This window comes from Musca autumnalis, unplaced genomic scaffold (assembly GCF_047663935.1).
Source record: "Musca autumnalis isolate F117 unplaced genomic scaffold, ASM4766393v1 scaffold_5, whole genome shotgun sequence".
NCBI lineage: Eukaryota > Metazoa > Arthropoda > Insecta > Diptera > Muscidae > Musca > Musca autumnalis.
In genome coordinates this window covers 4559332-4581490 of record NW_027412088.1, presented here as the reverse complement: position 1 = coordinate 4581490, position 22159 = coordinate 4559332, and the positions used below count along the sequence as shown (strand labels likewise).

General features: G+C 37.4%; 1 protein-coding gene and 1 long non-coding RNA gene across 7 annotated transcripts in view; one reads left to right on the top strand and one right to left on the bottom strand.

Moving 5' to 3' along the window:
• Window positions 1-22159, top strand: part of LOC141404851 (uncharacterized) — a 312536-nt gene that overhangs the window by 252353 nt on the left and 38024 nt on the right. The gene's annotated exons all lie outside the window — the stretch shown is intronic.
• Window positions 445-22159, bottom strand: part of LOC141404846 (uncharacterized) — a 39479-nt gene continuing 17764 nt past the window's right edge. Inside the window, exons 1-8 of one of the 6 annotated variants that reach the window (XM_073988616.1) lie at window positions 11536-12049; window positions 8599-10984; window positions 8154-8384; window positions 7080-7191; window positions 6762-7015; window positions 1350-1488; window positions 1121-1275; window positions 445-1055 (exon numbers count right to left, since the gene is read on the bottom strand). In XM_073988616.1, coding sequence (XP_073844717.1) covers window positions 940-1055; window positions 1121-1275; window positions 1350-1488; window positions 6762-7015; window positions 7080-7191; window positions 8154-8384; window positions 8599-10090 — 2499 coding nt within the window. In that variant the 5' untranslated portion in view covers window positions 10091-10984; window positions 11536-12049 and the 3' untranslated portion in view covers window positions 445-939. Of the gene's footprint in view, window positions 1056-1120; window positions 1276-1349; window positions 1489-6761; window positions 7016-7079; window positions 7192-8153; window positions 8385-8598; window positions 10985-11226; window positions 11329-11349; window positions 11508-11535; window positions 12050-22159 lie in introns of those variants that run through there. The other 5 variants (XM_073988613.1, XM_073988611.1, XM_073988612.1 and 2 more) reach the window with 5 other exon arrangements.

The following is a 22159-nucleotide window of genomic DNA, read 5'->3' as shown; positions in this document are numbered from 1 at the left end:
ATTCTTTTCCCATCGAAGAACTTTTTGTAGTGATAAAGAAAATCCCGAATTATGCGAAACTAAAATATTAATTTGGTAAGGGAAATTCTGGCTCATAGAGGATAGAAATGTGGAGGATGTGGTTTTAAAATATGTTAGGTCTAAAAACATTATTTGGATGTGGCACATTTTCGGTCACTTCACATCTAGGTATAAGGCTGAGACTACAATATATTAGATAATGTATGTATATGGGAAATCTTTTGAAAAAAATATACAGAGAAATGTGGGCTGTTTGAAATAGGCACAATAGGCAAATGTCAAATGTACCCTTCCCCACAAAACCAGTGTTAGTTAATTCATGGTACATGCCTCCTCGGAAGCCTTTGTTTGGAGCTATAATTTTTCCATTTCCTTTTTTTAATATCTTGTGATAAATAAAAACCAGTGATAGAGAGAAAGAGATTTAAAAATATTGGTACTTTATTTTATTTACATTTTTTGTTTATTTTAAATAGAAAAATAAATTATATTTTGTGTTTTCATTTGAATAAATATGATTTGTTTTAACAAACTAAGTCTAGTTTTTCGATTTGTAACGAACACAAACCAAGGTTGCTTGGCTTGTTATTAAAAAATATCTCTAAAATATGTTAATAAATACATTTTAAAGGGAATACGCTTAAAATTAATGATGTGTGGTTGTAAACGGGGAGAGGGGGGATGATAGTTTAGCATTTTAGCTTAAGTATCTAACGTTAATGAGAGACCTATTATAAATATTAGCCTAAGATTAGACTTAAGCGTTAAAGCAATACAGTTGTGTCATAGGTTCACATCTACTTCATGGATTCCATGCGAATTTAGCAATAATAGCCGCTAGTGTGTATTTACAATAGAAGGAAATCAATGAACACTCCAAAACGCTCGAAGTGGGCGAAAATTGTAATTAGCAAACATTTAAATGTTAGATGTTAGACCAACAACATGGGATATCCAGTCGACAGTATAGGCCACACGATGATATATGCCTGGCTGGCCACGGGAGGCACACGAATAACCAGCTGAGACAACACCTGTAAAGAAGCAAAAAATGGAGGTTTGGTTATAATTGCAATGTAATTTAGTTAGGGAACCATACCTATCAAATGCCAACGTCCATTCTTTTCATGCATAAGCGGCCCACCAGAATCTCCTTGACAAGAATCTTTGCCACCATTTCTATAACCGGCACACATCATTTCGGGATATATCACAACGTTAATGCCATTTTGACGATGCCATCTCTCACAGATTCTTTGGGGGAAAACATACCATTAATATTTAATAATCAATTGTTACTTATGTACATTGTTGGAAATATTGCAAACCTGTTTTCAATAACCGGTACATCAACTGCCTGCAATGTCTTGGGCCTCAAACGAGAACCAGGATTTAAAGCGCCCCAGCCCGCTGCCCAACCAAATTTGCCTAGGAAATCTTCATTCTTTTCGGGTAAACAGATGGGAGCTGAGAAGTAAAAAAGAAAAATTGAAAAAGGAAATTTTTGAGTAATTTTCGAGAAGACGAAAAAAGCACACCTAAAAACAAACAAGTTGTGCCAAACCGGAAATTTAATTGAGTTATTTTGAATGTTTTTTTTTTTTTCATTTAAATATATCATAGAAAACATATTTCACCCAACATTTAGGTGTCATTCATTCATGGCTCATTATGTCCGTTACTCTTCGCGTGTGTCTGGCACGTGTTCAAATACACGCATTTCAAGTGTCTTATTTGGCAAGCTCAAAGCTAGGTAATGCCTCTGTGTGTGTTGTCACTTTACCTTTTTCTTCAATTGACATTCGAGTGCATTCATTGGCCCTTAAATTGTTTGGTTTGTCGTGTAACGAAAAATTGAGGTCACCTATCATTACATCACTTAACCTATTCAGTTATTATTTTTAAATGGATTTTATTAACAAGTTTTAAAGAAGATAATCTGGAACAAGTAATGCCTAAGAGTGAAGTGCTATTTTAAAATGGAAACAATCTTTTAACCCATATATTGTCATTTTTGTCATAATTAGGAAATAAGGAGAGGATTTTTCAAGTGGATGTGATCTTTATCCATAACCTCTAAATATGTATTTTTATGGCAATCGTTCAATGATGACAATTGCCCCCTTAGCGATCTTTATTTTCTTAGTAATTTGTATGGGGCTAAAATCTCCCAAATCGCTTTACAGCCTCAATTTATTGTCCAATCTATGAAAAATCCTACAAAAATTTGTGAAAATCGGCTTCGATTTTTACATTGTTTCTATATGCATATTTAGCCAATTTTAGGTATTTTGGATCCAATTTTAAACAAAGCCGATTTTCATTTTTTTTTTTCAATTTATAAGGATTTGTTTTTAACCACAGCAATTTTATCGATTGGGCAATTTAAAAATTCATCTTTTCAGGAGGACGGTAGAAAATATTCATAACTACTTTAATATTGGCAATTTTCTGGATTAACATTTAAAATCAATCTTTATCAATCTTTACTCTTTGATTTCCTTACTTTTTTGTATTAAACTACAATCAGTTACAAAAATTTCATAAAAATATTCAAGGAAATCGATGAGCACAATCATTGCAAAAAATTGATTTTAAATATTAAATCGTGAAAATTTGCGTTCAAACCCACTGTGCATTTTTTTTTTATTTTTGATTAGATAGCTGATAAAAAAAAAACAAAATAAGATTTTTTTTCAATTTGGACCAATATTGAAGAAGTTATAAGTATTTATTTATATTATTCGACTTTTTCAAACTGTGATATCTCCGTAACCGTTAGCCAAAAATATGAAAATTTACTGAAATGTTTTGTTTTTGCAGAAACTAAAGGAAACCAAAAACCACTTTTTCCAAAATGTCCCATTTCACTCAAATTCGGAAGCAAAATTGTTCAGATTTCGTTCCGATTTACATACGATTTGTCGTAGGGAAATTAGTTTAGATTTCGTTCCGATTTAGGAGAGAATGTCGGAAGTAAATTTCCTTTCGAATATACCAGTGTCGGAAACAAATTTCCCTTCGCAGAACAACCACCTTTTGTATGTATCTAACATTTTAGTTTGTTGTCAAAGAACAATGTGGTTGGTTATAAAATTCGCATATACAATTTTTAAATATAAATGCAACATAAATAATTCAAGCTAGTGCTGATACACTCACATATTCGTACACAAAGTTTACATTGTTCCACTATAACTAAAAAATGATAACAAATCATTAGAAACGTTTAAAATAAAAAAAAAAAAAAAAAACAAGTAAAAAAGTATCAGTCGGCTTTGCCGACAGAGATATACCCTCAGCTTGTGTATATTGAAACAATTTTTTTCCAAAAAACGCATGTATTTAGGGATTTTTAAGAATTTTGGGCGTTTGAACTGACAAAAATGTTGATTAGGATTTAATATCAAAAGTTTTGCGGAGGAGATACTAAAAAGAATGGATCTCCAGCCACTACATATGGTACCATAGGGGTTTTTTAGGACTTCAGGGATGTTTGCTCAAGAAGTATGAACTTGCCCCTGAAACAACTTTTACCATCGCAATTGAGGCAACAATGCAAGTTGCTTCAACAAAAATCAAAGTGATTCGAAGGCAGGTCTTAAAGTGAACATGTATCCGAAATTTTGAGTGGGAGGTACCGGATGGAGTGGACAAATATAGTCCATATTTGAACCTGATCTATATCTGGTAGATATATTAGGATGTGTAAAGTATGGACCAATTCGGCCACTCTCTTCAAGAGTTATCGTACGCACAATTTTTCCGAACATTTTTGAACTTTTGTGGGGGAGGTACCTGAAGGAGTGGACCGATATGGCTTATCTTCGAACTTAAACTATGTTTGGACAAAATATTACTAAGGCCAAACTTTGGACCGAATCGGCAGACCTGTTCGAGAGTTATTTTGCCCTCCAACCTCCTCAAACGGTGTCATAGGGTTTTTTTTGCAACTTTCAGGCTATTTTATCAGGAAGTATGGACTTGCCCCTGATGAAACTTATACCGTCGTATGGAGAGCAGTGAATACAAGTTGCTAAAGCAAAAATCAAAGCGATTCGAGATATGTTCCTAAACTGAACTTTTCCAAAATTTTGTGTGGGAGGTACCCGATGGAGTGGACCGATTGAGTCCATATTAAAACCTGATCTATGTCTGGTACACGCTCCACGATGGGTAAAGTATGGACCAAATCGGTAACACCCTTCAAGAGTTATCGTGCGTACAAATTTTCCGAACATTTTCGAACTTTTGTGGGGGAGGTACCGGAAGGAGTGGACCGATATAGCTCATCTTCGAACTTAAACTAAGTTTGGACAAAATATTACGAAAGCCAAAATTTGAATCGAATCGGTTCATCCCTTCGAGAGTTATCGTGCGCTCCAGCCAGCCAGACAGACAGACAGACAGACAGACGGACGGACATTGCTCAATCGACTCCAAATTGTCTGAAACACATTTCGTCCAAACATACTTGGGGTCTAAAACCATTATTTCGATGAGGCACATTTTGTCCGTATGAAAGTGTATATACCCTTCATAGCCTAAAGGCTGAGGGTATAAACATAACAAAGAAAAATTTATCAATAAAAAAGACGTCAGAGAAAATCTTTTTCCTTCGATATTCATACGACATTATTCAGAAATCGTTTAGAAATCTCTACGAAGATTCGAAAGGTACCTCCGATTCTGATACAACTTTATTCCGAAATCGTTCAGAAATCTTTACGAAAATACGGAAGAAAAAAATTCGCCTTCCAAATTTACCAAGGATTTTCTTCCGATTTCGTTCCAAATTCTGACAGAAATTGATCCGAATTTTCCGACATTTCGTTCCGAAATTATGTCAACCACTTCATACAACTTTCGTTTTAATATCGTTACGATTGCGGACCCAACATCGGACGTAGCGTCCGAATTTCGTACCGATATCGTAACGAAATCGGGACAAAATTCTGAAGATACGTCGCACAGTGGTTCGGAATCGTTTTTTCCTGGTCAAAATTCTGTAACTTTTGAACGGATAGAGATATATTCATAATTTTTGTTAGACAGATAACACAATCAGCTTTCAGACGAATTGTAAGCGGTCAAGTTCGGTCTGGTATTTGCAGAGAAATTCAAGGTCAAAGTTAAACTTTTGGGTTTTTTAACTATTTTTCATCAAAATATGAGTGTTTTTGTGGTTTTTATATCTTCCTATGTATTAAAGATGGTCAAACACCAACAAATAAACAAAATAATTACCAAAAAAAAAAAACTAAAAAAAATTCGAAAAAACGTCGAAAATTTTTTTTTCAAAAATTTGTAAAAAAAAATTTAAATTTTTTCAAAAATTAAAAAATCCTTGGGTTTTAATAAAACTTATATAACTCGTATAAAAACTCATATACTCAAAAAAGTTGTAATTTGTGTCAAAAAACTGTAATTCATATGGAAACAGTATAGAAAAACACATATTTTTACACATGTAATTTTAATAAATTGAAAAAAGTGTTAAACGGACGGAACGGGACGGGTACAAAAGTATATGGGCTGGAAGAGGAGACTTTCGGGCATCTTTCTGTGAAAACAGAACTTTGTTCCATGTTGTTCCACAAAAGTTCTAGTCCACTAAATTTGGAATTTCATAAAATTTAGTACCCAAGGAAAAATAAAATAGATCATGTGGTGTAAACGCTACGGTAATTTGCTAAAACTATTTTTAAAGGCCACAATCCTACCTACCTTACAAAAAAACAATGAACACAATAACTGTTATAGTTTCAGAGAAATAGCTTCGTCTTTCTCCAGAAATTTGCAAAAATGACGTATTTCCCAAAAATGGGGAAAATGCTCGTCTTTAGGGGCACGCCACGCCCACACCTTCCAATATTTGGGCCTAATTTTTTGGTTTCCTTAGTTTCAATATGTTTACTATCGAATCTTATATAGAAATTAAATATCTTTGACAAAACAAAATTTTGATTTTTGGCCAGGAAAATCGATTCCTGAACCATTGTGCGTCGAAAGAAAATCCTTGTGAAATTCGGAAACGAATTTTTTCTTCCGAATTTTCGTACAGATTTCTGAACGATTTCGGAATAATGTCGTATGAACATCGGAGGTACCTTCCAAATCTTCGGAAAAATTTCTAAACGACTTTGGAACAATGTCGTATGAATATGGAAAGAAACAAATTTTCTCTGGCGCCTTTTTTATTGATCATTTTTATTGGAAGATTGTAATTTCAAGCGTTTCTAATGACTTTCACTGTTGCTATAATTTTGTAGTTATAGTAGAACAATGTAAACTTTGTGTAGGAATATGTTGAGTCTATCAGCACTAGCTTGATTATTATATGTTGCATTTATATTTATAATATTTAAAAATTTTATATGCGGATTTTATAACCAACCATTTTGTTTTTCGACAACATACTAACTGAAACCAACCCCTTGCTGTTATATATATACAAAAGGTGGTTGTTGTGCAAAGGGAAATGTGTTTCCGACATATCGATCCGAATTCGTACCGAAATCGGAAGAAAAACATTGGCTATTCGAAGGGAAATTTACTTCCGACATTCTCTGCGAAATAGAAACGAAATCTGATTGAATTCCCCAACGAAAAATCATACAGAAATCGGAATGAAATCTGATCGATTTTGCTTTCGAAATTGTTCAGATGTGGCGGACATCCGACATTTGGTTTGCTGGGTCATTCTAAATCTACAGTACACACTAATATATTGTTCTTACCTATGTGAGGCATAAAATGCACCGTCCTTTCCAGTGTCAGCACAGAAACATCGAAACGATCGGCTTGAGGTGTAAACTTAAAGTAGGGATGGACATCAATACGTCGCACACCGAAAGTATAGGCTGGCAAAGGTTCCACTGCCGAATTGATAACATAATCACCCAATGTAACATGGACCTGACGAGGTGTGGCCCTTGCCACACAATGGCCAGCTGTTACCACATGACGTCGAGAAATTAGGGAGCCACCACATCTGAAATCAAAGAAAAAATTTCAACAATTTCCATTGTTTACCGGCTCTACGTTCAACCTCTTACCTTGACGAACCAATGCGAATATATGCTTGCCAGGGAAATGAACCAAAACCAGCATCATCACCACCGACAATACGTCTCTGGGCAGTTTGTTTTGCCAGGGAAATGCCGCAACCTAAATGAAGTTACACAAAACAAAAATTTGTTGTTTTTTCTCGCATTAACCCCAACATTTCAGTTTTTGTTGTTTTTTACAAATCACCAAATACAATGTTTTTTTTTCATTCAACAAATACTTTTATTAATAAATATATAAATGTTAAGCTAATAAGCAAATAAATTTAATATTTAATTAAACGGGTGCAACATAAAGCAGATACATTTAATGCAAAGCCAAGCTAAATACAATGTGAGAGCTAAACACACAATTGGTTGGTTGTGTGTGTGTGTGGGTAAGATACGATTTGAGAGCCTGATCTTCCGCAGGAACAATACTTGTCTTGGTTAGCGTTGATTTTGTTTAGTTACAATACGATACGCGGAGGAGGATACGTCAGTGCGGCTTGGATCTCTCTCCGTAAACACGAATTTTATTCATGCATCATAACAACAACTACAACAAACGTCCCCAGAACCAAAATGACTATCTACAGGCATCACTCACTACTCAGTGGCCCTACCCTTAGAAATGTTCTACCATACAATGCCGTGCAGTGTAGGAGACTACACAGTATCGAATGTAGGAAAGGAAATTAGAATGCAATCAATACTAAAGACAAAGAAATTATTCATGCGGGTCAGATCATGCAGCCGAACATTCTACAATATAGCTCAGTTTAGTGTGCAATCGTTAGCAAGTTTGCCCGTTCACAGGAAGGTAGCATGCAAAACCTTAGCACCATCAATGCCTAGAACCATTTATTCCACCCGTTTCCTAGTGTTTCTTGTTGGAGGTTGAACACCAACTTGCAAGGTGGGAAATGGTCAAGGGGGAAGGATACATAGATATAAGTGGAGAGCGTTTAGCAAGTGCTTCGTTAGGTGGGGGGCAGGGGACCTTCTACCATCGTTGCTTTGCCATGGCCATTGTGATGCTGGCTGGTTGTCGTGCAATTTTCTTTTCTTTCTAACACTCACTGGGATCATTTTTCACGGGTCCATATGTCTTTTGCGGAAGATCAGTTAAATCGATTGTGTTGCCCACGTATTCGGAGGTGCGCAAGTTGGCTGACTTGGCTGTGCGATGACAGCAGCCACGCAACAAGCCGTGACAAGTGCCCTGCAGCAGGCCGCCAGTCATCCAGCAGCCTATGAAAAATTCACAGGTTCCACCGCGATGCTGGCACTCCAATTCGCTTGTGATGTCAACTGAATGTGAGAAAGAGAGAAAGGAGAGAGGAAGCATATACCAGTGTTGCAGAGCGGTGCTATGGACCTTTGACTACTTACACCGGAGGCAATTCCATAGTCGAGCCGACTATGGAACTGCCTCCATCGTTTCATTGTTATGCTCATTCATGGTTAATGTTTGGAAGGCAAAAGCTTTGTGTTAAGTGAATACTAGAGGCTGCGCTGGGCTTACCTTTTTCCTTGAAGGTACTGGCCGACTGAGCTCCATTAAGGCTGCTACTCTCTGAGGTACTGTCCAGGTCCTGTAAACTGAATTCGTTGCGTACATCTTGGACGGAAGCCAACTCGTTAATGCCGAAATTTTGATCACGAAATACAACATTGTCATTGAAATAGACTCCAGTCCCGGTTGAGCTGGGTCCCGTTGTACCCACATTATCATTAGTGGGGAATACGACACGTGGACTGCGCGATGACTTGTAAGGGTAATAACGGCTTTTACGTGAACTGGAAGGATCCAAGCCACCTATATATTCACTGAATGTTTTCTGTGGTGTAAAAGGTCGCACTAGAGATCCGGTGCGGAACTCGGTATCACCAAAGTATATACCCCTCTGTGGCCTTTGTGGTAGAGCAGTAATGGGCCCATTGATGTCACCAAATTTTGTTACTTCCTCCCGATATTGTTTACCAGCTGCCGCAGCAGAGTTCAAGGTGTGAGGAATGGTGCTTGCCCCTAAACCGGAAAAGTCATAGGAATAGGATGTGGGAGAAACATCCGGTTCGAAGACCAGCTGACGAGTTAAACGTTTTTCCTGCAAGGGAACATCTTCGTAGCCAGACGCGTCACCAAAAACGGGATTATCCTCTCGGTAGCCTTGTGGTTGGAAAGGACTCGAAGGGTTAAGGCTATAACTGGGGAATTGGAAACCCACCCGCCGACTGCTGTTTTCTTCTCCACGGTCATAACGATCCGTCGAGGTGGGTGTACTAACTGGAAAATTATCACTGCGTTCCGTTCTGTCAGCCGATGGTGTCACATCTTCGCCAATTTCTGGTACTGCTGGCGAAACGTCACTTGTCGGAGGTCCTAAGTCACTAAGTGATGCGTTTCCTTTTGGTTTGAGCTGTAAGAGATAGTTCTGGGAAGGATCTGGCTGCAAAGGAATATAAAGGTAATTGCGTTTACGTCCTTGCCTGGTGAAATTAGTGGCCAATGAGGCTGGAACAACATTTTTGGGAATGGTAATCAAAGGGCTGGAAGGCAGTTCCACTGCTGGAGCGTTGATAATCTCAACCTCTGCATTGTCGGAACGTCTGCTGGCTTGATGATTCTGATTTAGAGTGCTTGCACGTCCCTTGCGGTAGGCACTAAATGTTTGTACAGCCGAACCATCCGGGCGTATAACTACATTGGGAAAATTGGCTACATCAGCTTTAGAGAATCGTTGATAGGGGGCATAGAGATTCCGTGCGGTATTCTTTTGATCCCTTGCCGACAATTGTTTGTTATCTAACCATGGCGGTTGATTTGGAGAGGTAGCGTAAGGCTGCGTCGATGAGGAGACTTGAAAGGGAGTCGTGGGTGTAGCCGTCAACTGTAATGTTGGAGCCAACGATGGCGTATGCAAGAAGTGCGTATTACCTTCGATTACCTGCGCTGTTGCTGACACTGCTGATAAGACAATGAGAGACCAAATACTGCATTGTGTGGTTGCTTTCATTTTACATCGAGCTCTTCAAAGAATGACCTTGACAATGGAAACTATAATTAGACGATGGATGTGTAGGAAGGAAGTAATGGACTTTGACGTTGAGAGGGTAATTGGACGATGCTGCTAAGTGATGGAAAATCTGGGATGGTTTTGGGAAGGAAGTAAAGTTGTTTCCGCTCGTCTGCTTGCTTAGGGAGTCACGTTCATTGAACTCCTTTTCGGATGTCGTGGAATGTTGTTTCCAATACAGTGGCGTTTGCTTCTTTTCCTGTGTGCGAGCGTTTTCGATTTTGTTTTGCAGACGCCGCTATGATCTGATGATTATGTACCTGCCGCGGATATCTCGTGTTGCAGCAATTGCTGGCGTTATGTTGCTGTTATTGCGGCCGGTATGGCTAATGTTGTCGTGCTTAGATATTTTGAGGAACTGCAAGCGTTTTCAGGGGCTGGATGAGCTTTACGCGTGGCGAATGTACCAAAGCGCGCCTGTGTTATTGCTCTAGTTGCCAGTTTGTGTGCAGCACCCGTGCTGCTCTGCTGCCTATGCTGTGATTTGGATGCACACAACTCGTCTGACTGCGGTTATTGGTCTCTTACAATGTGGCCTAGCTGCCTGTTGCTGGTAGCTATTTGCGTTTGTTGCTAACAATAATTGGTGTGCAAGATGCTACGGTTGCCGCTGCCAGTGGACGTTCCACACCTTGTGTTATTTCGGGCTTAATGTTGCTATTACGTGAACACGAAAAACCAGTGTTAACAAAGTCCGCACATCGCATCACTGGACGCTCCGTTTCGTTTTATTTTTCGTTTTGATGTCAGTGCTGCTGTTGTTGTTGTTTTTGGAAGTCGTATGGATAATATACTTCCTTACTGCAACATGCCTTGCAACGTAAACGGCGTAAACTGCAACAAAAACGAAACAAGAGAGAGAAGAAAAGATGTTAGATGATTAAAACAAAACGTGTATATTAGCTGAGGCATGCATCCGGAAGTCATCAATGCGCCAAGGAGTTTAACAAACACATAATGGCGATTGTGTGCGCGGTCAATATTTGATTTTTTAAAAATTCAAATCAATTTTAGCTTCAATTTTGCACAAGACAGACCACCACCGTGTACAAAATAAGGTCAATGTTCCGGATTACATTTGTGGCTTAAAACCATGATCTCATCCACGTTTGTCTGCATGTGTGCATATGTGGATGTGATTGTGGGTGAATGCATTTTATTGCATTGTGAAATGATAACATATTTTTTGAAGTTTGAACCTTTTTTGTGTTCATTTATTGTCAAAATAATGCAAAAAATCATCAAAACAAAACTTTCACCGCAAACAAAAAAAAAAAAAAATACAAAAGAAAAAAAAGCGAAGGCCAAAACTTCAACGACAGATAGGTCGGTCGGTACGCAGATGGTTGCGTGATTCAGTAAATATGTAAGTTTTTTGTACTCACAAAGGGTATCCCCCACCACTGTCCTCGTGCCCGCTTCCATTCGCTGGGTGGCTGTGCAAAACATCAACGAAATGACAACTATTCCGCTCTACTCCAAGCCATTTTATTCCAGTCATTGGAAACTTCATTTCTTTGCAGCTTCTACACACACACACACACAAATTTATATTTGAACAATGCAACAATAAAAGGTAACCGCACAACGTTTACGAACAAATAATGCGAATGATTAGGGAAAACAAAAGGCCAAAAACAAAGACAACATATTCATCAGTTGGTCATAAAACAAAGAAAATCCAAAGACAAAATGTGGCTAAAGAAAAAATAGTCAACAAAAATAATAGTCAACATACAAATTGGTTAAAATTTGCGTATGGCTTTAGTTGGACTAGGATGAAGATATGCCTATTTTGTGTCGAGAAAAATCTATTACCAGGAAAAACAGATCTAAAAACTTTGATAATGATACAAAAAGCTCCGAAATAAGTCAATCATTTATGCTATACATAACAAAATATGAACCTAATTATTTATTTAAAATAACAAATAATTCAGTGACTTGACGTTAACGAAAATGCATATCTGCTGTTTTGAAGAGAAGCTTCAAGTAGAGCTAGCAAAAAACAGATGGCACCATCGATAACATCGATTATTTTTTAAAAATTCAATATCGATAGATAGTTTTGTCTATCGATATTATTGAAATAAAAACCCATAGCCTAAAATTAATTGAATTAAATAGAAATTTCGCTGCTTTTCGATTTTGTGTGTGTGTGTATGTAAGTCCGTAGCCCCACGTACACATTTTTCGGAAATGTAAAATGTATTTTTTTATATTTTTTGAAAAAAAAAAAATCTATTGTTTATTATCCTTTACATTTCTGTTTTCATCTCCAAATTAATGGTGATATGGTGATAACAACTTAACGATAATATCGATAGTAATCGATTTTCTTGAAATGTAATATCGAAAATGTCTAATGTTGGGAATATCGATAGTTTTCCAGCTCTAGCTCCAAGTCTATCGTAAAGAGCTGCCGAAGAAACTGAAATTAGCTCAATGATATGGAACCTACAGATTATCGCCGAGTCCGAACGGCGTGTCTTAAGACACCACATGTATATAAGTTTTACATGGCAGAAATACTCAGGAAATGTTTCCTACAATACACGGAGGGGTATTTTGCCACCGTTGACAATTTCCATATTGTCTGGACGGACCCACAACCTACAGCGTGCAAGGTGGATGTGCATACAATTGCACCACGGTGGCACCGAAGAAGATATTAATGTCATACCACCACCCTTTCGATGATGAAATCTGTTTAGAGGGCTTTTCTGATGAACAAACAAGTGATCGTATCATGATCTCTTACTGTTTCACCACCTGGACAGCAACCACGACAGGCCAAATGGAAAGGATTAGACTCGGGGAAAAGAAGGATTTTGAAAGGATGTATCGGAGTGAAACGAAGAGTCGATGGCCATGGAATTAATAAGCTTCACCCGATAGAAAGATGTACAACGCTAAAGATTCCACCCGAAGCGACGTCTGTGCCCATTGTTTTCATTGTACTTTGATACAACCAAAAATGCGCTCACCATTTCAGACAATTTGGAAACGATTTAGCCCTGTCCGTCCGTCTGTTTGACTGATTGGCTGTCTGGTGCACACGATAACTCTCGAACGGATCAACTGCTTTGGACCAAATTTTGGATCTCGTAATATTTTATCCAAACTAAGTTTTAGTTTGAATAAGAGCCTTATCGGTCCACCCAAAAGTTAAACAATTTTTTGCTAAAATGCGCGCGGTGAGTTTCGAAGGAGGAAATTGATTTGGATTATCGTAATATTTCGGTCATGTCTGGAATAGTTGTGAAATAATTTGCAGCAGGTTGTCCTGGCGGCATCTACTTCGACGGTATAACTTTTTGGACGCAAGTCCATACCTCCTGAGATAATGGACCAAGAACTCTAATATAAAGTGAAACAGGGAGTTTCCCAAGGCGGATGATAACTCCTTTACCATTCTGAAAGTTCACACCTTCCAGGCGGCATAGAGATGCGGATGATTATATAATCTTGGCGTCGGGTCCTAACATCGATGACATACATATGAGATTAGTTAATTATCTACATAGCTGACTTAATGCAGTTCTTATATCTGAGGAAACTATCCGCGCTAAATTCACTGACACACTGTTCACTACATGGACGGCTGTCCTAATTCCGACCATAATACAATTGTTCCACAGGTGGGACAGGGAGACTTCTCTCATATCAATGAGTGCACCCCGATTCATATTAGCTCAATGATATGGGACCTACTGTTTATTGACGAGTCCGAACGGCGTGTCCTAAGGACACCACTTGTAGAGAAGTTTTACATGGCTGAAATACTCAGGAAATGTCGCCAACATCACTAAGGGGTAATTTGCCACCGTTGAAAATTTGATGTTGCCTGGCCTGGGAATCGAACCCACGACCTTTAGCGTACAAGGCGGGTGTGCATGCCATTGCACCACGGGGCACCCACAAACTTCCCCAAAATATTGGGAGTAGAAAAGGTCCTTAAGTCGCTGACCGGCAGCATTTGGAATACAGAAAAAAACATCTTGTTGGCCTCTTACAAAGTAATAGGTCGGTCTATGGTAAGCTATGCGACCACTTAGTAGAGGTTAGTCTTTGTGATCATGACAATACTATTGTATTTTTTCTGGTAAAGTCAATACTTCCTGAGGTAAGGACCCCAAAATGTCCGACTATTTAGGTTCATTCCTTCATTCACCTAGAACTCCTAAATATTCGCTTGAATTCTACTCGCGTGTGAAATTCGAGCGAGTTCGAGCGGGAGTAATCGCGCGAGTAGAAAAAATAAATCGAATATACTCTATTTGTACTCGTCACTCTCGAAGCATATTTCAGACTTGCTTGAAGAGTACGTGTTTTGAATACGAGTTTGCTCGAAGAGTAGGGTGGCCGGAGGTCCAGAGTAGGTTGTTCCGAACTTCGAAGGAGGGTGGTCGGAGCTCCAGAGGAGGTTGCTCCGATGTTCGGAGAGGGTGGTCGGAGGAGGTTGTTCCGAAGTTTTTTTTCACTCGATTTTACTCTTCGAGCAAACTCGTACTCTATTTCGAGTATTTTCACTCGCACTCTTATTTTTAAACCAAGAGTACTCGCGAGTGCTTCCAAAAAAAAAAAAAAAGAATGGAGAGTAAACATATTGTAAAACTTATACTCTTCGAGTACTCCCACTAGCAGGTATTTTTCGCTCGCGAGAAAAAACGAGCAAATCGGACTTTTTACTCGCAGTCTTCGAGTACTCCCACTCGCGAGTAAAAACGAGCAAATCGGAGCTCTGCATGCGCCTCTCGCACTAAAGTATTTACAATTTTTTACGGTATTAGTTACAACTCCATAGGTTTATTCTGTATACTACTCTTTTTAATACCCCGATTATTTCAAAAACCTCTTAATATTATTTCCTTACAAAATATTGCTGACAAAGATCCCAAGTAATTGTATAGCTTCCACACAACAGTACTTCTCGGCCTCAGGTATTTAAGATATTTAGGATAGATCAGCGTCTTGATTTTAGGTACATGCTTTGAAGGTTTCAGTCATATTTTCCAATCAAATCAACAACCATTTTTTTGGTTTCTTACTTCTCTCGTCTATGTTCCGGTAAACCTAACATATTAGGTTATCTTCCGAATTCATGTATTTTAAATACTTTAGTGCACTTTAGAGGATACATTTCCACTATTTTAAAAATTAGTCGAAGCGAATAGATTTGTTGTTAACAGAGAGCCTCTTGTCGAAATTTTTTGATAGGAAAATCAGAAAAGCCCAATCTATGCTATATCCTTGCAAAGTCCTATGAAAAACAATGGAGTGTGTTCCAAATATTCCTTGAAACTCCAAGAACATAAAATACATATCGCTCATTTACTCAAAGAGTGACATAACTAAAAAAATGCGTTTTTTGAGTTAGCAATTGAGTTAGCTATTTTTTCTAAGACTTTTACTTTATCTTGTGTCAAATTTCCATGCCTATATCCCTAAAACTCAACGAGATACAGCTCATTTACTACGAGTTTGGCATAATTCAACAAAAAAGCTTTTTGAGTTTATGAAGCACTAAAAGACTTTAAATCACGCTCTATCTTGCACTGAAATTTAGCTCTGATATCTGGCTAGCTGCTTGCAAAATATGTCGAAATTAGTTATTTTATTTTTTGTGTAATAGTCTTTTTAATTTGGGAAGCCAAATTTCTATCGCCAACTTAAAACGCGTTTTTCTCGAAACTCCATTTTTTGAGATGTGTCACTCTTTGAGTAAATGAGCGATATGATCGAAGCCATAACTGATTTCGTCATTTCAAGTATTTTTATACCCTCAGCATTTATGCTAACGAGGGTATGTACACTTTCATACGGGCAAAATGTGCCTAATCGAAATAATGGTTTTAGACCCCAATAATGTTTGGACGAAATCCGCTTCAGACAATTTAGAGTCGATTTAGCAATGTCCGTCCGTCTGTCTGTCTGGCTGGCCTTCTTAATATTTTGTCCAAACTTAGTTTAAGTTCGAAGATGGGCCATATCGGTCCACTCCTTCCGGTACCTCCCCCACAAAAGTTCGAAAATGTTCGGAACATTTGTGCGCACGATAACTCTTGAAGAGAGTAACCGATTTGGTCCATACTATGACATCGTAAAATTCCTACCAGACTTAGATAAAGTTCCATTATGGACTCTATTGGTCCATTCCTTCGGGTACCTCTCGAATCGCTTTGACTGTTGTTGTAGCGACATATATTCACTGCCCTTCATACGACGGTATCAGTTTCAACAAGGGCAAGTCCATACTTCCTGAGAAAATAGTCTGAAAGATGCAAAAAACCCTATGACACCTTGTTTAGTGGTTGGAGCGCAAGACAACTCTTGAACGGATGAACCGATTTGGTCCAAAATTTGGCCTTCGAAAAATGTTCGGAAAAATTGTGCGCATGATAACTTTTGAAGGGAGTGATCGATTTGGTCTATACTTAACACATCCTAAAATTTCTACCAGATATAGATCAGGTTCGAATATGGACTATATTTGTCCACTCCGTCGGGTAACTCCCACACAAAAGTTGGGATATGTTCACTTTAAGACCTGCTCTCGGATCACTTTGATTCTCTGCTTCAAATACGACGGTAAACGTTTTTTTTCAGGGATAAGTCCATACTTCTTGAGAAAACAGCCCGAAAGGTGTAGAATCACCCTATGTCACCATATGTAGTGGCTGGAGAGAACGAAAACTCTCGAACTGATCAACCGATTTGGTCTTAAATTAGGCCTTCGTCATATTTTGTCGAAACTTAGTTTCAGTTCGAAGATGGGCAACACCGTTTCCCAACTTCCGGTACTTTCCCCAATATTTTGAAAAAGTCACTAAAATGGTATGCACGATATTTCTTGAACGGGGCAACCATTTTGGACCAAACTTTGGATATCCAAATATTTTGTTCAAATTTAGTTTAACTTCTAAAATGGTCCATATCGTTCCTCTCCCCCACAAAAGTTCAACATTTCTGTCTAAGTGCAATTTAGGGTCTCTTCGAAGATCCTTTTGAAATGTATAACGATGCTGTTCGTTGTGGTCCGTGTTCCGTAAACAAGTCCATGTTTCCTGGCATACTGGTCCAAACTGAAATGACTAGTGGGCTCGATATCTATCGGAAAGATATGACTCCCAAAATAAGATCTTTGAACTTTAATCCTAATCCACATTTTTGTCGGTTCATACGGCGGCAAAGCCGACTGATTTTTTTACTTGTTAATTTTAGTGCACCTACATTTCCATGAGAAAATATGTAACTACGGGTCCACGTTTTTTTCCTGATGGTTTTGAGCAAAACCAAAATGTATTTTAGAAAAACTATTCTAGAATTGTCCTCGAATGTAATACCATTTCTTTCATTGATTTTTTGCAAAATTTGATTATGAATGTTGTAATCATGCTGCTCGATACGAATTCTTTTAATATTTTAATGACCTGTTACACTAAGACGATTCGAATTCAAATTTGTCCGTGCTACTACCAAAATATGTTTTATTTTTAAAAATTATTTGATTAATGTTTGTTTACAATCAAACAAAAATTGTCAAAAATAACATGAGTTTGGCAGTAATTCGAACGTATTTGAATTCGAATCGTCTTAGAGAATTGATTTCGAATTGATTTTCGATTAGATTTTCAGATTATACACCTTATATTAGAACATACATACTCGTATAATAAATATAACAGCTTACAAATTTTTATCACAATTTATATCCCTCTGTTGCCTGTATTTGCATTTCAGTTTTTTTTTCTTTTCTTCAAAAATAAAAAAAACGACAACAAATAAACATCACAATTATTATAACGTACTTTTGTGAAAGACTTCTTCCATACAAACTCAAACGTTTCGTGTTACTGTACAATTCCTTTTCTCAGCTATTGTTTCTAGGCATTTAATTTTGTTCAGGCTGGCTTTTCAAAATCGCTGAATGTTTACTGAACATATCAAAATTTCAGTTTATTTCTTTTTTGTTTTGGTGGTAGGCATTTTGCGTTGCACAATTTTTTGGTAGTGACTGGAAAATGGAGGAGCTTCCATGGCAAATTAATGACATAATCGCTTGAGAAATGGATACAATTCAATTAATAACCATCATGAAAGAGTCAGGCGTCAGACAAACACAGACACAGACAGAAGCACTGAAGACTGGCAAATATTGCTGTGACTTGAGTTGGGTGTCGGCATTTGTGGTGGCTGGTGCTAATCGCTGTAATCACGCTAAATAATCCTTCTTAATGAACGAACGGAATTTTTTGGTGTGTTGACGTTTATTTCTTCGTCTTCTTCAAAACACTTTAATTTAATAAACGATTTCGAAATGTTAATTAAAGTACTAATGTTTAAATAGCACACTATGTATGAGTATCTTATGAATATGAATGTGGATGGACATAATCATTAAAGTAGGCATTTTGTTTTGAAACAATTTCAAATTATGTTTTTTTGGGTTTGTGTGGGAAATTGTTAATATCCACAATTCCGCCATTAAGGCTTTCAACCTAGGGAACTTAGCAATGTTGTTGATGTAAACATTAGTTTTGTTAACTCATTTGTTGCATTCAACATGGAATTGCCAGATGCCTTGAGCGAGTCCCTCGTCATTGGTTTTCTGCTTCTTTGCCGTTTTCACTTTCAATAATGAGTTCAGCACACTTTAAGAGGATGTTGTAATAAAAAAGCATTTAACCGCAAAAGAAATACAAACTCACTTTCATGCACACACATACACTTGCAAGCCGAGTCGTTTTACTTTCGACCAACAAACCAATATTGCAAAAAATTACACACACACACACACAAATACTTATACAACCATTTCCTATGCGGGAGGGTACCAGGTCCTCCACCGCATGATCATTTTAGCGTTAAGAGATGTTCGTAAACTTGAATTTCCACTTCTTTTTCATGCCTAGTCGTTTGACGTTGAACAAAACCGGCGGGCGGATAACTTTCCATTTATCTGCACAATAGCAGCAACAAAAAGCAGAGAAAAGCGGAAGTAAGGTAGAAATGCCATGAAACATAACTGACCTTGAAGAGTTACTTTGAAAAGCACGATTTTTCACTTGAAGACAGCGAGGTATGAATATGGTGGTGGTGCTGGAAATTCGATTCAATTATGAACTTTTTGTTGTAACATAAATATAATCTCTAACAAATTTGCACAATGTGTTCATATACGAATATGTATGTACATATGTATGTATATACAGTTACATATGTTTGTGCATGTATGTAATAAACCCAAATAAATGTTTTTTATGAGCAGTACATAAAAAATGCAACAATGTTATTAAATTTGTTATTAAATAAAATTATGAGTTTTGCATGAGTGATCAAGATATGTACTTCGATGGTATTACGTTCCAACGTCGTCCCTTGTTTGTGGCCAAAATTAGTATTTGATACAAACATATATATTTTTCGAATTTGTATCTTTAAGGATATTTCTCAACAACACCATAGAAAAAGTAAGAAGTATCAATAGTATGATGCTGCCAATACTACTACTAATGTACATTTTTTTAGAAAAAATGTTACTTTTTGAACGGATGTTGGAAACACTTGAAACAATGATTTATGGTAAACTAACTGTTTTAAGGGGTTACCGCCACTTGCAAATTAGAAGTGTACGTAGCATGTAGTAGTGGAATTCCAAGTCGATTGTATCAAAATAGATTGAAATATAATCATTGAAAGGAAAGGTTTCGTGGTTCTCAGTGATCACTCTAGCTCGACGAAACGAATGCACCTACCTTCTTACATATTTTGTGCTTTTAAGTGCATAGGATTTAAACGAGTGACCGAAAACTGACCTTTCTTTTATCGAAATTTTAACGTTTACTACCCGCTTTTTAGATTAAAAAACCAAAACTTTGATGGAATGGATTTGTTTTTAACCGAGAGCCAAGAGTCTTCTGAAGAATTGTTTATAGGAAGATCAAATGTCGACTATAAAAATTCGGTAATTTATTTTTTGTGTTTTCAACACAAATGACTAAATGAAAAAAGTAATGAAAAGAATTGGGTAGGGTTACCTAATCTACGCTAAATCCTTGAAAAGATCCATGAAAAACATATCAACACACTCCATAGAATAGGATGATGTCTGCGAAGACTGGAAAGGAGCCGTAATCTTATGCGAAAATTTCTGGAAATGATATCAAGGGTTATGCGGAAATCACAAAGCTATCGAGGATATGATCAGTGACAATATATTAGAACATATACCTACTGCAAATGAAAAAAGCTTGTGAGATATATTCCTCACCTGACTAAATAAGCGGTTTAATTCAAAGTACAACATAGCAACTTCAAGAAGTTGGAAGTGAAAAATATATTCCCAAAATTGCGTACAAGCAAGACTTGTCCAAACACTACAGGTCGAGAATAATATCCAGAACACCACCACTCTTACGTTACGTTTGGGCGCCGTAGATCCAAAAAAGTATTTCTCTACGATAAGCTTTGGATTTTTATGAGATTAATGATTGCCACAATTGGAAACTTGCCTAACAGACGATTTCGAAATTTTTCTACAATTATATTTTTAAAACAGATCCCCAAATTGTCTTAAACTGAATTTAAGCAATGGTATTTTGTAAGTTGCACACACAACTATATTTCCCTGAGGCACTATTTGATGTCTAAAGGCCTAGTTTACTTTAGTGAACTGTAAACGCTTATTTAAAGCTTTAAGTCGATGTGCTATCAGGCTAAAAGAACATTCTTCATTGATTTTTATGAGATTAATGATTGCCACAGTTGGAAACTTGCTTAACAGACGATTACGAATTTTTCTACAATTATATTTTTAAAACAGATCCCAGAAATTGTCCTAAACTGAATTTAAGAGTAACTTAATCTGAGATCGTTTCATTTTACATATGCGCTCTTTATCCATAAAATTAATTATTTGGTTTGTTCTGTTTAAGTTGAAGATTCAATCATATGATTGTTTAAGTCTGGAGTATTCCTCCATTGGCTTAACTTCATCACTTTCCTCTTTGCAGAGAAAAATGTTTACAAAACGCACTGACAGCTTGCAATTTACTGATCGCTACCAATATCATGATTCCATCCCGGCGAAGGGAATTATCAATTGGCTTTTCAGTTTTTGAAATGATGATTTTTTAGTGAAAGCCTGAACTCTTTAAGCATCGAGTATTCTCATGTTAATGAGAATGATGCTCACTTTTCGGCTTTCCGAAAAAAACAAAAAACAAAAAACTGCACTTTTCCGAAATTTTGTGTGGGAGGTACCCGAAGTAGTTGACATATATAGTCTATATTATACCCTGATCTAAGTCTGTTAGAAATATCACGATGTGCACAGTATGGACCAAATCGGTTACTGCCTTCGAGAGTTATCGTGTGCACCATTTTAACGAAAAGTTTTGAACTTTTGTGGGGGAGGTACTCAAAGGAGTGGACCGAAATAGCCCATCTGAGAACTTGATTTAAGTTTTCGCAAGATATTACAACTGCCAAATTTTTGACTGATTCGGTTTATCCGTTCAAGAGTTATTGTACGCTCCATCCAGTACATAGCCCTAGCGGGGTTTTACAGCTTTTGACTCATTTTCTCAGCAAGTATGGACTTGTCCCTGATGAATCTTGTGCTGTCGTATGGGGGGCAGTGAATACAAGTTGTTACAACAAAAATCAAAGCGATCCGAAAGCAGGTCCCAAACCGAAATTTTGTGTGGGAGGCACCCGAAGGAGTGGACCGATTGAGGGCATATTGCAATTTCATCCAAGTCTGGTAGAAATTTCACGATGTGCAACGTATAGATCAAATCGATTACTCCCTTCAACAGTTATTGTGCGCACAAATTTTCCGAACATTTTCGAACTTTTGTGGGGGAGGTAGGGGAAGGATTGGACCGATCTTCCAATTTGAACTAAGTTTGGACAAAATATTACGAAAGTCAAATGTTGAACAGAATTGGTTGATCCGTTCGAGAGTTATCGTGCGCTCTAGCCAGACAGACAGATAGACGGACG